The sequence below is a fragment of the Gastrolobium bilobum genome, unplaced genomic scaffold (assembly GCF_033153095.1).
Source record: "Gastrolobium bilobum isolate Gb01-03AN ecotype WA unplaced genomic scaffold, APGP_CSIRO_Gbil_v1 utg14123, whole genome shotgun sequence".
Lineage (NCBI taxonomy): Eukaryota > Viridiplantae > Streptophyta > Magnoliopsida > Fabales > Fabaceae > Gastrolobium > Gastrolobium bilobum.
In genome coordinates, this window is record NW_026895395.1 from 182 (window position 1) to 15,009 (window position 14,828).

At 34.8% G+C, this 14,828-nt stretch overlaps 2 protein-coding genes and 1 pseudogene across 5 annotated transcripts; 1 reads left to right on the plus strand and 2 right to left on the minus strand.

The window, feature by feature from the left end:
• Positions 1-438: 438 nt before the first annotated feature.
• Positions 439-3,440, minus strand: LOC133309073 (UDP-glycosyltransferase TURAN-like). Its single transcript, XM_061509813.1, has 8 exons — positions 3,391-3,440; positions 2,852-3,018; positions 2,664-2,774; positions 2,520-2,581; positions 1,915-1,967; positions 1,724-1,799; positions 940-1,068; positions 439-762 (listed from the first exon to the last, which is right to left on the minus strand). The coding sequence occupies exons 1-8, from the start codon at positions 3,438-3,440 to the stop codon at positions 745-747; spliced, it is 666 nt and encodes a 221-aa protein (XP_061365797.1). The 3' UTR covers positions 439-744.
• Positions 3,441-3,557: 117 nt separating this feature from the next.
• On the plus strand, positions 3,558-5,266 carry LOC133309091 (elongation factor 2-like; annotated as a pseudogene).
• Positions 5,267-10,988: 5,722 nt separating this feature from the next.
• LOC133309126 (sm-like protein LSM8) lies at positions 10,989-14,510 on the minus strand. 4 transcript variants are annotated; one of them, XM_061509886.1, is made up of 6 exons: positions 13,918-14,510; positions 13,203-13,290; positions 12,764-12,804; positions 12,590-12,664; positions 11,532-11,584; positions 10,989-11,401 (listed from the first exon to the last, which is right to left on the minus strand). In XM_061509886.1, the coding sequence occupies exons 2-6, from the start codon at positions 13,237-13,239 to the stop codon at positions 11,311-11,313; spliced, it is 297 nt and encodes a 98-aa protein (XP_061365870.1). In that variant the 5' UTR covers positions 13,240-13,290; positions 13,918-14,510; the 3' UTR covers positions 10,989-11,310. The 4 variants fall into 4 exon arrangements, with proteins under 4 accessions (XP_061365870.1, XP_061365850.1, XP_061365861.1 ...); XM_061509866.1 differs by having other exon boundaries at positions 13,203-13,299; XM_061509877.1 differs by lacking the exon at positions 13,918-14,510 and adding an exon at positions 13,649-13,690 and having other exon boundaries at positions 13,203-13,299.
• Positions 14,511-14,828: the final 318 nt, after the last annotated feature.

Below are 14,828 nucleotides of genomic sequence, written 5' to 3' on the forward strand. Positions count from 1 at the left end.
CACGTGCAAAAAGTGGCATAAAGAATGTTCAAAAACTTCTTTCCAAGTCTTATCACCAGGAATTCTGTCTATAAATATTTATTAAAGTTGTGTCTTGTAAATGCAGGAAGCTGCTAATTTTGCTGTTAAGAAACGGAGCTTGAAGCTTCGAGACCGAAAGTTGAAAATCTGTCATGCGAGAATCTGTCATGCCAAAGCGGATGCCACCCCATCCAAAAGGCCAAACCCATCACCAGCTCCTAGTCCTATACTCTATCAATAGTTTTTCTTTTTCTTTTTTCTTTTTATTATACAATTTTATATTTCAATTTTGCATCTTGTTTCCCCCTCATTGATTAGATTTTGGGAGCGTTCTCCCAACTTTTTGTATGACAAGTACCTTAAGAAATATATTTAAAATACTTGAAGCTTTAGTATAATAACCTCACTTTTACTCAAATATATGGACCAGAGAATCAAGGCATACTCAAAGAAAATGAAATTCTAAATCACCAAGACCAATTTTTTCAGAGAAAATATATTTACAACTTCATTCGCAGAACCTCAAAAATAGACAGATGTTGGAGACCCTGCTGCATATCTAATTTTGTAGAAGATAGCTCCTACTTGGAAATTGCCAAACATCATGAAATGTGCATGCAATCAGCATATGGTGCTAGTCAACCTCCTACTGGATCAGATCAACAGATCAGTCCAATTTGCTGTTAGAGCAGTTAAAGACGTCTTCTGAGAATCAATAGAAAATCAAAATCTTGATATAACCTGCAAATTCAAATGCTCTTTTTTAAGTTCACAGGAATACTCCTCTAAGTCAAAACAGCATATAAAACAAAGGTGAGAATAGGATCCACAGTGAATCACGGATATTGAATGGTCAACTACCACAAGACTAGATGACCTGATTATGACAAGTTGCATAACATAGCAGAATGAACTTGCCTCAGTTATCAGTGGCTTTGCATGTTCTTCCCATTCAGTAGCCCACCTTGCAGAAGAACCAGTTTCTAATGCACCATATTTGAGGACCTTCAAAGCATCACATTCATCAGGAAATCCCTTGAGGAGCATCTGTGTAGATTCAGCAAGACAGCAAATTAGTATGCTCAAGATTAGACATTTAGACTGTCTACCTTATGAATCAAGAATTTTTAACAGATAAAACAATCTGGAAAAAGTAATCCACATGTCAAATTGGGGAGTGGAAGATATAATGTCAATCTGCATCTAATATCTTTATGGATCACAAGAATGGAAAAACTCAAAGCCAACAAATGGCTAAGAGTGATCATTTTAGTGTCTTTAATAATATCTTTCATAATTCATACAACCATGATGAGTGGTTCAGTTGGTAAATTGAGCTCTTGGTAGACAGCCTATACCTGCAGTGTAGGAATTTGAAACCCACTAGAAGCACCTTGTGGCCAGAGCCAAGTTGATACGTGGACAAATTGCACTTTTTGCACACAAGTTCTTAAAAGGGTATCATTTGTGTCTAGATGCTCTATCTTATGGTATCAAATTTGAGACAGCATATTCTACAAGAACAAGATACTAAGCATATAAAAATCAATAGGCTGTTCCTCACTCCGCGACCTTTTACAAAAATGTCCTTAAAAATACATGATATTGTAATGAACAACTCTGCTTATTATTGATGTCTCAAGTTCAAAGAGATTGTGCATTATCCAGCAAATATTGTACATGTAATCATTAACAAACTTACCAGAAGTTCATCGGCTAGCTCTGAAGATGAAGAGAAGAGAAGACCATTTTTGTCAAGTCTAACTAGTTCTTTAATGCTTCAAGAAAGTAAAAAAATTTACCAATAAATGAAAAGAACATACTGTTGAATTTCAGAACAAATCACAAGCAAGTTTTGGAGGAAGTACATAGCATATACACTACATAGCTTACCAAGAGTATGAAACGGCACAAACAGGCAGTCCACATCCAAACATATCAACAACCTGGTGCAGTTAAAGCGGAAAAATTTAGAAATAAACAGAAAATGAATAAAGTGCCATAAGAAACCAAACCAAGATTTGACTTGAACTCCTCCCATGTGAAGAATTAATTGAAAAAAGAAAGGCTCAAACAGCTCAACGGGAAGAAACAGGAGCAGCCTTAACCCACTCAACAAAAAAGAATTAAGTTAGCCAGCACATGCATACAATTTACAAGAACTGGCACAAGACATTTTCTTAAGAATAATGAGGAATGGATCCAAAATTAGACTGAACATATAGAGATACTCTAATGAAGAACTCAAGCACATTATTTCAGAATAAAAAATAAGTTCTTTTGAAGATATAGTGAGGGAATTTCAAAAGTTTTATAACATAGGAATACCAACGTAAGCAACATGATATTTATTACAGTTTCATGGCTAAGAAGCTTATGGGTGCAATGTGGCTAAATGATACAAAAGATTACACATAGGAAGGTTATCAAAATAACAATGTAAAAAAAATTGCTAATAGCGTATCTTTGTTTGTACATTGACATATAACAATGGATACCTTCATGGGAAGGTCTAATCCCGATGATGAAGTATGCAAACAAACTCCTAGATCAGCCGATCCTGAAATTACCCAAAACTGTTAATATCAAATAATTCACCACAGTGCAAGACAATTTTTAAAATAAAAGAGAAAACAAAATACCTAGCAATAATGGATAATCTTCAGCAGATAGCCACATGGTACGAAATGCCACACGTTTAAGTTTCAATCTCTTTAATTTTGCCTCGTACTTTGCTTTTTCAGGACCTTTACCTTTTTCAATGAAGATCTCTTGTTAAAACGTTCTAAACGATTCACAATATTTCAGAAGGATAAAACACAAATTATACCAGTAATGATGAATAACAATCTGGGATATAAACATTGTTTTCCATCAGATATTTCTTTCCAGATGACCTCCTCATCTAGTGAATCATCTTCACCTAATATAGCAGCAACACGTCTGTCATACATTACAGCAGCTTCTAAGAGAATGCCAAAATCTTCATCGGGAGTCCTGAAAGTTTCACAAACCACAGAAATAAATCACTCAAGTCTGGTAAAGTAGCCCGCTAATATAAATTGAGATTATCATAGTCAATAGAGGATTACTCTCTCTCTTTCTTTTTTGTTGTTCAGTTTTTTTCCCCCACAGAATATCAATCTAACTAACTTCATAATATGCATCAAAAAAAGGATGTGGCCATTGTTAAAAGAATAAAAAGCAAGCTTAACATAATTAATGAAAGTTAACTTTATCTTACATTGAAGTAGAAACTGTATCGTACCAAGGTTTACAACAAAGAAGAATACAAACAAGTAAAATTAAAACATGCATACCTACCATTTCAATGCTACCAAAGGATGCAATTCGTGAGGATAAACTTACCAGCTCGTACTGCTTAGGATAATGAACTGCAAACACAACATTCGTAACATGTCTATTATTGCACATGTCCATCATGGTATGCTGTTCTAGGCTCAGTATATTTTAGTTGCAAATTCTTGTGTTCATGTGAAGCCATTCTACCTTTTTTCTTGTGTGTTGAACTACTAATGACATTATTTACTTATGAAGATGCTCTACTTGGTGATGTTCAGGTATACCCTGAAAAGGGAACAGTTGCCTTTTCTGCTGGTTTGCATGGATGGGCTTTTACACTGGAAACCTTTGCTAAGATTTATGCTTCTAAATTTGGAGTTGAAAAAGAAGTGATGATGAGAAGGCTCTGGGGTGAGAATTTCTTTGATTCTGCTACCAAAAAGTGGACCAAGAAGCACACTGGGACTTCTACTTGCAAGCGTGGCTTTGTTCAGTTTTGTTATGAACCAATCAAGCAGATTATTGAACTTTGCATGAATGGCCAGAAGGATAAGCTGTGGCCCATGTTGCACACGCTTGGGGTGAACTTGAAGTCAGAGGAGAAGGAATTGAAAGGAAAGGCTTTGATGAAGCGTGTTATGCAGAGCTGGCTCCCAGCAAGTAGTGCCCTTGTGGAGATTATGATATTTCATCTTCCCTCTCCCGCTGAGGCTAAAAAATATCGTGTTGAGAATTTATATGAGGGTCCCCTTGATGATCCTTATGCTTCTGGTATCAGAAATTGTGATCCTGAAGAACGTCTGATGCTTTATGTCTCAAAGATGACTCCTGCATCTGATAAGGGTAGGTTCTATGCTTTTGGCAGCGTCTTTTCAGGGAAGATTTCAACTGGTATGAAGGTCAGAATTATGGGACCAAATTATGTCCCTAGGGAGAAGAAAGACCTGTATGTGAAGAGTGTTCAAAGAACTGTCATTTGGATGGGAAAGAAGCAAGAAATCGTTGAGGATGTCCCTTGTGGAAATACAGCTGTCATGGTGGGTTTGGATCAATTTATTGCCAAGAATGCTACTTTAACAAATGAGGAAGAAGTTGAGGCACACCCAATTCGAGCTATGAAGTTTTCTGTGTCACCTGTGTTAAGTGTTGCTGTTACATGCAAGGTTGCATCAGATCTTCCTAAGCTTGTTGAAGGTCTTAAATGTTTAGCAAAGTCAGATCCTACGGTAGTCTGAGCAATTTCAGAGACAGGAGAACATACCATAGCTGCTGCCTATGAAGCACAGACTCCGACACAGCGTTTTCGATACGTTCCAAATACGTTCTTGATACGACCATTAATTCGTCGATACGATACAATACGTTTCCGATACGTTTGCGATACGCGTATCCGATACGTTGGAAAAAATAATTCGGAGTATCGTTGCTTCATAGGCTGCTGCTGGTGAGCTACATCTTGAAATCTGCTTCAAGAATTTGCAGGATAATCTTATGAAAGGAACTGCGATTTCAAAATCTGATCCTATTATCTCCTTCTGTGAGACTCTGTTTGACAAGTCTTGCCATACTGTAACAGACACAAATGTCTGTACATGGAAGCAAGGCCAACGGAGGATGGGCTTGCAGAGGCCATTGATGAAGGCAAGATTGGTCCATGGGATGACCCAAAAAATCTTTCTAAAATATTGTCTCAAGAGTTTGGTTGGGACAAGGAACTTGCAAGAAAATATGGTGTTTTGGTCCTGAGACCACCGGACCCAACATGGTGGTGGATGCATGTAAGGGTGTCCAGTACCTCAATGAAATCAAGGATGCTGTAGTTGCTGGATTTCATACAGCATCAAAAGAAGGTCCACTGGCTGATGAGAACATGAGAGGGGTCTTCTTTGAGCTTTGTTATGTTATTCCTCATGCTGATACCATCCACAGGGGAGATGGCTAGGGGTGAAAGTGGGCTGGGCTGGGCCAAGCTTTGCCCCGAAAAGCTCAAGCTTACGTCAAAAAAAATTTAATTTGGCTTGGCCCAAGCCTATTACGAGTCTAACTGTTAGCCTGACTTGGCCCGTTTATAAAAAAACAAATAGCCTGGCCTAGCCCATTAACTTGTTAATTTTTAACTTCCAAACAGAACCATGAATCAACTTTACAAAATACTCAAATTCTGTTGCTAAACCAAAAATCATAATTTCAACTTCCAAACAGAATCATGAATCACAACAAAATTCATACAATCTGCATTTAAGTCATTTTCAAAAGCAAAATGCTCAAACTAAATAACAAATATTTCATCAGATCCAACAAACAAATCCATACTATGTAAATTAAAATAATTACATGAATCCAACAACACATCATGATGTTTGTAGTAAGTATAATCTCTCCCGAAAACTTTTTAATATATTCATATACACAATTTAACATGTTGATATGTCGGTTCCTCCTATATAAGAAATAAAGTTAGATTTCTATTAAAATATAATCAAATATAATTAAGTTATAATTTTAAAATATAATCAAATATAATTAAGTTATAAATAATTACAATTGATTAAATTTATATCTTTTGTTTTTTTTTTCAAGCCATACTTATTCTATTTTATTTTATTTAAAATAAATAGTACAATATAGGCCGGCCTGTAAGCTTATAGGTCAGGCCTTGTGAAAGTGGGCCTACGGCCTTTTTAATAAACAAGCTTTTTCAAAGCCCAAGTTCGGCCTATTTTACGAAATATACTAGGTCAGGTCTGGCCTGACGTAGGGCGAGCCGTAGGCCTCTATGGGCCAGCCCGGCCCAGTTTCACCCCTACATGACACTATAGATTTGTCTCAAACACCGGATATGATAATATTATCTTATCATCAGATTGTTTATCTACTGCACATTAAACACATAATAAAATATGAGCTTATGAGTCTGATATCTTACCGTACTCTTATTTGGTACTCTTATTTGGCACTCTTATTTGGCACTCTTATCCTCTTTATTCCTATCATGTTCATGAAGGCAAAAAAATTTAATTATTGTATTTTAATTAAATAATTACGTATTTATTGCAGTTTTGAAAATAATTACGGATCTATTGCACAATGTGACGCCTTTTTTGGGCGTCACATGTGACGCCTCATTTAAGCGTCTCTCACCAAAGGGAAGACGCCCCAATGGGGCGTCTCTTATGAGGTGTTGACACGTGTCACTTTTTCCAAAAAAATTATAATTTAATCATAAAACTTCTGAAGGCCATAACTTTTGACTTGGGTATCCAATTCAGATAAATTTTTTTTTTGATTCCATATAACTTTTCGAGATCTACGCAATGACATCTCATTTGATATATTTTGTTTCTCACAAACATAATTTAAATTTAAATAAGGTAATCCTTCTTCCTTAGAGATTTAGAATATTTATTTAATGTGGATATCCATCGTTGGACAAATAATTACCAAATCGTGATTGATCTCAATTGAATCAGAATCCTTATTTCCAATTGAGAACCCTCTCTAAGCGATCGCTTAGCGTTTGGTCGAATACGACGCGTCTACTCGAGCAATCGCGGAGTATCAACCCGTTCGACTTGAGTTCATTGGGTTAATCAACCTAACCATTAAATCTAATGGTTAATCTCTTTCCTAAGAACGCAATCGCGTATCTCAGATTGAACACCCACAATCGCGCGATGCCAAACTGAGTTGGAAAGAGAAACATATTTGGTTCAAAATGAGGCGCAGGTCCTCAAGATTCAACCATGGAATCCTCAACCCTTGGGTTGATTAAAGAAAAGAGGAGAGAAAAGAGACGAAAATTATATTAATTTCAAAACTGTATAATTCAAACTCAAATGAAAGATTCTTCACAAGGTCCCTACTCTCGCCCTTTTAACCCCTAATCAAGTTGGGCTTCAGGCTCTACAAATCCAACCCAAAATAAAAAGAAACAAAACAGAAATAATGGCTCTGGGTCTCATGTACATTGGGTTCAAAATTATAACTTAAGTCCAAACGTCAAAATAAATTTCCAGCAAAACACGTCCATCTTGGGCTCAGGTTTCGACAATCTTCCCGTCCGAATTGGGCTTTAGTTGATGAAATAGCAACGGCGCCAAATTTGACATGAGCTGTCGAACTCGCACAAATTAATTAAATTAGGTTTATTTAAAATTTGTAGTAAAGCGTCAACCTAAGTCGTCTCTCAGGGAGTTTGCATCGTTCTCTATCGTTCTTTACCCTCTTCCTCCTTTTGTTTCAATTATGCAGAAAATTAATCATAGGGAGTGTTGTGATAAGCAGACTGAGAGGATTTTCACATGCGGATGGACATTGCTTCAAGCCTTTTTATGAGGGACTCCAGCAGCTTGTGGAGACACTAATCAGGCTCACTGATGCCAGTTACCTTCCCTAAGGAGGATAGGGAGTTTTCTTTTCATTTTTCTTTATTTTCTTTTTCTTTGCATTTTTTTATTTCAACTTTAATTGTCAATAAGTGGATTTTCCTTTTCCTTCTGATAATTGTTAAGTTATACATGGAATGAACTTGGACATATTTCTTTTGATAGATTATTCTGATCAGGCTTAATTCTTGACTCTTGGATTATATTACTTGTTGACTGATATTGTTATGCTGATTGCGTAATTTGGTTTTACCCTTGTGAGATTTTGGGCCTTTATGAATGGATTACATCTTTTGCCATTATCTCTTTCTTGTGTGTTTCTGCTCATGATCTTTATTCTCTGGAACTTGATCTTGTTCTTTTTGAAGCTGCATTTTTCATTTACATGCATGAATATGATAGAGGCATTTTTTCTTTTATTTTTTTCTTTAGCCAGATAGCCGTCCCTTACATTATTATCCCTTGGTGAGCCCCTTTGAGCCTTTATATCCTTTGTTTCTTAAGCCACTTTACTTGCCTAAGTGAAAAAACCAATTAATTCCACACCCTGGAGATTTACTGAGTATTGGTTTTCACTCTGATGTTGTGTTTAAGTGTGGAGGTTTGCCCGAGACGTACAAAAATTTAAGTGTGGGGGGTGACCATCTGATTCTTTTCTACTACGTGTTTTACTGTATTGATTCAAAAAAAGAAGCAAAAAAAAAAAAGGAAAAGAGAAAAAGCAAAAGAGAAAAAGCAAAAAAAAAAATGTTTATTTCTATCTTTTCATTATCTTTGTTTTATTTTCTTAGTGTCGTTCTTAACTTTTGCTCTTGTAGATTTCTGGGGTGTTGAATACCTTCACCTCAACCCCATTACAGCCCTGCATAAAGCCCTCTTGATTTGTGCATGCATGTGTTAGTAGCAGTGGAGAAATAGAATTTGAGCAAGCCTATGGTAGAATGATTTTCTTGAGTAAATTTGAGTGATACACTGATTACCTGATACACTTGAGAGAAAAATATTGAGAGCATCTTGTAAGGAACCATTTTCAGTAATTGGCATGTACAGTTGAAATTAGCAGGTCTTGTGATTTGAGATTAGGGAATTTCTGTCCTTATTGGTTAATCTGTTGAAGACTTGTGATCTTTGTATATTTCCTGTATGCTTGATAATTGTTATAAGGGATCGGTTGATCTTAGTCTTTGCTTTCTATTTTAGTTTTAGCCTAGGAGTGCAAAAAGATAAGTGTGGGGGAATTTGATAACACATATTTTGTTACACTTATTCATTACTCTTGGGTGGTATTTTTATGATTTATTTGAATCAAATAAAGGACTTTTGGGTCAAATCAGAATTCTAGATTTTAATTGGGTTTAATTGATTTTCGTCATAATTTTCCAGACTTGGGTTTAATTTCTCTTTCCAACTCGGTTTGACATCGCGCGATTGTGGGTGTTCAATCTGAGATACGCGATTGCGTTCTTAGGAAAGAGATTAACCATTAGATTTAATGGTTAGGTTGATTAACTCAATGAACTCAAGTCGAACGAGTTGATACTCCGCGATTGCTCGAGTAGACGCGCCGTATTCGACCAAACGCTAAAATTATAACTTAAGTCCAAACGTCAAAATAAATTTTGACATTAAACCTATATTTAATGTGAAAGCATTAAATATGGAAAATCATAACCATACAAAGGTATAAATAAATATTAAATATTAAATATGAGAAATCATAACCATAAAGATGGAAATAAATATAACCGTTGGATCAACGTAACGATGTAACGTTGAAATTAATTGATAATAACATTAATTAGTTATTACAATATCCTTTCCCATTTTTGAATATCTTACAATTATGTTTACTTTGTTTAAAATCTGGCTTTTTGACCTATGTAGGTCTATATTTCAAAAGTTTGACCTAAATAAATCTATCAGGATACTATTGCCCATATTAATGCATGGCAACACGTTGTTGTAGGTATCGTATTGAGACACGTTAGCTTTGCAAACGTTTTACAAAATGTCACACTCATTATCGTGTTTCATTTGAAAAGAACGCGCCTTGTACAAAAACGTTTGTAGGTCAGGTTATAAAACGTGAGGAGACCTACCGTTTTTGAAAACGGCACTGCACCAACCGGTTATCCTGATGTGACAATATGAAAAAAGCCTATAGCTTATATATATGAAATTTGATGTAGAAAACAAGTGAGACAAAAGATAACCAAATAAACTACTCAGAGAAACTATTATATACAAGAGAAACTATTAAGTAATAATAATGAAACAGTACGCATATCCTTGTGAGTCAGGTTCTGTACTTAATTTGGCACAATTGTGTATACACGTAGAGTTATGATGACAACGCGCAGAACATGTTTTCCTACTTACGTATAGTTTTTTTCTTTTTTTTAATTTAGGAGAACAAATTAAAAAAGATAAGATAAGGATGCTTAGCAGCCTTTTTTTATTTTTAAAAATAAAAAATATTTTACCCATTTTTTTCGAAATTTCATAATAAAAAAATTTATATGTAACTTCAGTGTACAAGAATTTTATATTAACATCCAATAAGATTTTGACTCGTTATTATTAATTTTTTATTTTAATTAATAAAAACATGATATGATACAATAGCAAATAATGATATATCAAATATTAACAAATGCCCAAATATTTTATACAAATATTTCAACCACCTCCCATTAACATTATCTTCAGTAAAGAGATTTTTGTAAAACAAAATAATCATTTCTTTTAGTCCCTCAGGATCCGAAATCCATTGATTACTGTATTCAAATGATAAAATATTGTGTTACGATCTCCATCTGCTATCCACTTGTATCTGGACTTTTGAAACCACAGAAGCTCCTCGTACCTCTTAAAATTATAAAAACATACAAATAATTAATTAGATTTAATTCAAAAAATTATATATTAAAAATAATTTAAAGTTTATAAAAAGATTTAATTAATTTTAAAAAAAAATCAGAACGACCATTTTTACAAAAGATATACTAAAATATTAAAGCTTAAGGAGTGGGGCAGTTAATTTTATTTTATTTTTTTGAAAAAAAAAAACAAACTTTAATATAAAAAATGAAAAAATAAAATAAAAAATACAAACAACTAAGATTTGAACTTTTGAAGAAAAATTAACTTAAAAAGAAAAAAATGAAAATAAAAGTAACTGGAATTCAGGAAGAAAGAAAAAACTTCAATGAAAAAAGTTAAAAGAAATTAATAATATAAGAGTTTTTTTAAAAAAATTAAATACTAATCAGCGGTGAAACTATCACATTGTAAGAAAAAAGAGTACAATAAAACTCATGCCACTCTCAAAAGTGAAATTCTATTTTATCATATAAAGTGGATTGCCAAATAGAAGACAGTTTCTCCACCTTAGATAGTCGAAGTTGTTGCAGCCATTCGTTTAACAAGACTCACATGCTAAACATCAAGAAGCAAAATCGAAGCATTTAGTAATATTGTGTTGACTGCATAATCTTACACATCGTTTCAAAGCTTTATGTCCTATATAATGTAGCAACTTTCAAACCTTTTCCAACAAACAGGCATGCATCCATTAACAACCAATACATTGTATGTCACCTCAATGGACAACAGGTTTTAAGGGATGAGCTCTAAGTTTTGACAAATCCAGACTAGAATCCAGATCTTCATCTAGTTCACCAACAACACTTCTGCAATGACCAAAGGGAAACCATACAAGTTTTAGGGCACATACATAGAAGAAATAGGTCACGGGTAGAGTGCCATAATAAGAAATCTATATGTTTCACAAATTTAAATGTGATGGAATAAGGGACATACATGTTGTCACCCCTAATGATGTACAAACCAAGAACAAGTTGTTGTACACCTTCCTGTCATTAGAAATATGAATGAGACTGACATCAGGATGACTAAGAGAAATTAAGCAAGGCTAAATTCATGACTTTCAAGAAAAAAATCTGCAGCTAATACAAAAGCTTATATTGAGCAAAGACTCGAAGTCACAATTATGGTGAGGAGAGAAGGTACAACAAAATTAACAATCACACAAATTTGCCATATAAATGAGGTACGGATTTGAGTAAGAGAAAATATATAACTCTAGATAGTAGATGTGCAATATAAACTCATACAACCATAAGCCAGAAAAGCTATTGGTAGCAAAACCTTAAAACAAAAGAAAGTAAACAGCTCTAACCTCCAAGGCAAAAAGTCCATGGTTTTATAGTTACTTGTCTCTATCTATAAAGAAAAGGCAAGGAATTTCCACATCATAAAAAGACATGGCCAAAAAGTCTGATTAAGTCTTTGAATTTTTTTTTCTAATCACGAAAAATAAAAAAAAATTAACTATGGTAGAGAAATTGTGAAGAGAAGCATGACTTAAACTCAAATAATACCCCCATGGTCATTAAAATAGCATTGACAGTCACGAATTTAGGGGACAGTTCTGTTTTCAAGATTCATTTTAAGACACAAACACAGACAATAACAACAAAAGCAAAGTAACAAAACAAGCTCATCTAATGCCTCATCTCATCACAAAATATGCCAAACTTGTGATATTCTGAATCTAATAAAAAAAAGTTGTTACAAATAATGACTAAAAGAGTTGTTGTATCTGAATAGAGTGTCATAATTTTTTCAATATCAGGCAGATCAGAACTGCAGCACATTTTTTCATAGCAGACAAGCCCCAAGATAGTTTGTGAAACTTGATTGTTTGATGAATTTCAATTTCAGCAGATTTATCATGACAAAGAATTGATAATTCCTAGTATAACAATCTACAGTTCAAAGGCAGATACAAATATTATTAATAGAAGGCGTGGCTCATTAATCTTTAAAGGGATTTTTCTGCATAAATTCATCCATACCTTGGTAGAATAAACTCGTTCATGGGATTCATCAAGAATTATATTTGTAGCCTGGTCAAAACCTTTCAGGACTCCCTAAACAAAAAAGCATTGTAATTAGATGTTAGAGCAATGACACCCATTACCACACTAGATACAGTAAAGAGCTAATTTTGTACATAAACTAAAACTTACCACTATATTTTGTCCATCATTCGTAATGACTGAAATTGTCTCTGCCAACAACCAAAAGACTCAGTAAAAGGAAGCAACTACTAGCATGGTTCAAAGCATATTTCAGGGAAATACAATTTGATGCAGAATCAGTTTTAGATGTTCCATTAACTCAAATGGTTTTTGGTAATAAGCGCAACAAATAACACAACTATTTATAGAATACAAATCCACCCCTCCACCATTCCCCATTAAACCCCGACTAGCGAGGGTAGAGGTGAAGGCAATCCTTATATGCAGCTTTACCTTTGCATATCTGCCTGCAAAGAGGCCGTTTCCCGGATTTGAACCCGTGACCTTTTGGTCACAAAGGAGCAGTTTTACTACGGCTCCAGACTCACCCTCTTTTATAGAATACAAAATATCGACAAAAAACATAAATATGTTACAGATGGCTTACGATCCACAAGAGACTCGAGACCGGGCCCAGTTGACATCTTGGGGGAGTAAGGTACTTTTTCAGTTTGCTATTGAACCTATCATCACACCTTTAGAAGCTTCGATGTCAAAACATTAATTAAAACAAAGCAAATGTACATTGAAAAGAAGCTAAATTCAGAATAAAGCATAAATATGATGTCAGAACTCACAAATCAATCAAGCAATAACCTCAGTTGTAGGTTTAACAGCTATATACAACATTACCTCCTCTTGAAAGCATTAGAATAATTGATATAAGGGTTTAAATAAACAATAAGAACACTCATCTCATAATCGTTCTTGAAAGATTAATGAGAGTTCATATTTAGTACATTATTATGAAAAGTTCCTGTCAAAACGATAAATGCCCCAACTTTCCTATCTGACATAGACAAAAACAAAATAAAAAAAAAAATAAAAACAAACCTTATTAATCCAGAAATCACGAATAGAATCAATGTTCGATAAAATGAAAAAAATAAATCTCAGTAAATCATATCCCACTTAAAACCTAATCCAGAAACATAATCAAGAGTGTACCCCCGCAACAAGTACTGCTATAAGTCCGTTAATCAAAACCTAAGTAGTAAACGGTAGTGTTTTAGGGCCAGAAATCACATCGTTTACACAAAAATAAATTAAAATAACCTTATAAAGAAATGTTGAGAGGGAAAGATAAGATTAAGGTGAATCACCTGATGAAGAAGATACGCGTGAAGTTTAGCAGCAAATAGAGGCCAGAGGAAGGTTTTGGGTTTTGCGTTTTGCGTTATATGGCTTTTGAATGAAATGTGGATATTATTCAAGGGATTGAGAGAGGCGATGCTTTGCCTGGGCTCAGGAGCTACGCTGATATAGCCGAGACGGCTCGTACGGTGGGGTTCGAGGTGGTGAAGGAGCGGGATCTGGCGAAACCACCGGCTGAGCCTTGGTGGAGTCGGTTGAAGATGGGTAGGATCGCCTACTGGCGGAACCACATTGTGGTCACTGTTCTGGCAACTTTGGGAATAGCACCCAAAGGTACGGTGGATGTTCATGAGATGCTATTCAAAACCGTTGACTATTTGACCAGAGGGGGTGGCACTGGAATTTTCTCTCTGATGCACATGATCCTCTGCAGAAAACCCAAAGACAGACACAATTGAGGTGTAGGTGTACCCTAAAAACTCGCACCATGATTTATTCCGGTATTTCCGCCCCAAACTCGCACCATCATTGTAGATGTAAAATGATGGCATTGAGCCTTTGATGAAAATCCATGGATGAATTTAAAGTTTTAGAGCCTTGAAGTGATCAAGTTTATGTATAAACTATGGTGAATGATCAATTACGTGAATAATGAGCTAGGGAAGTAATTATACAACATTTATGCAATTTAAAACAAAATTTCCTGGTTGTTGTCACAATAGTAATCGGTTACTCGCTGTTAGTAACGGATTTCCTTAATTGGACAAGATGAGCATGGTTTAGTAAAATAGATATAACTTTAGCTAGGAAACTCCAAATTGAATGCAGTTTGGACCTATGTGAAGTTAACACATGGGGATACAACCCTATGAAATCTTAGAGTCATTGGATGAGAGGTCTAGTCCCAGTTTAATTTTGA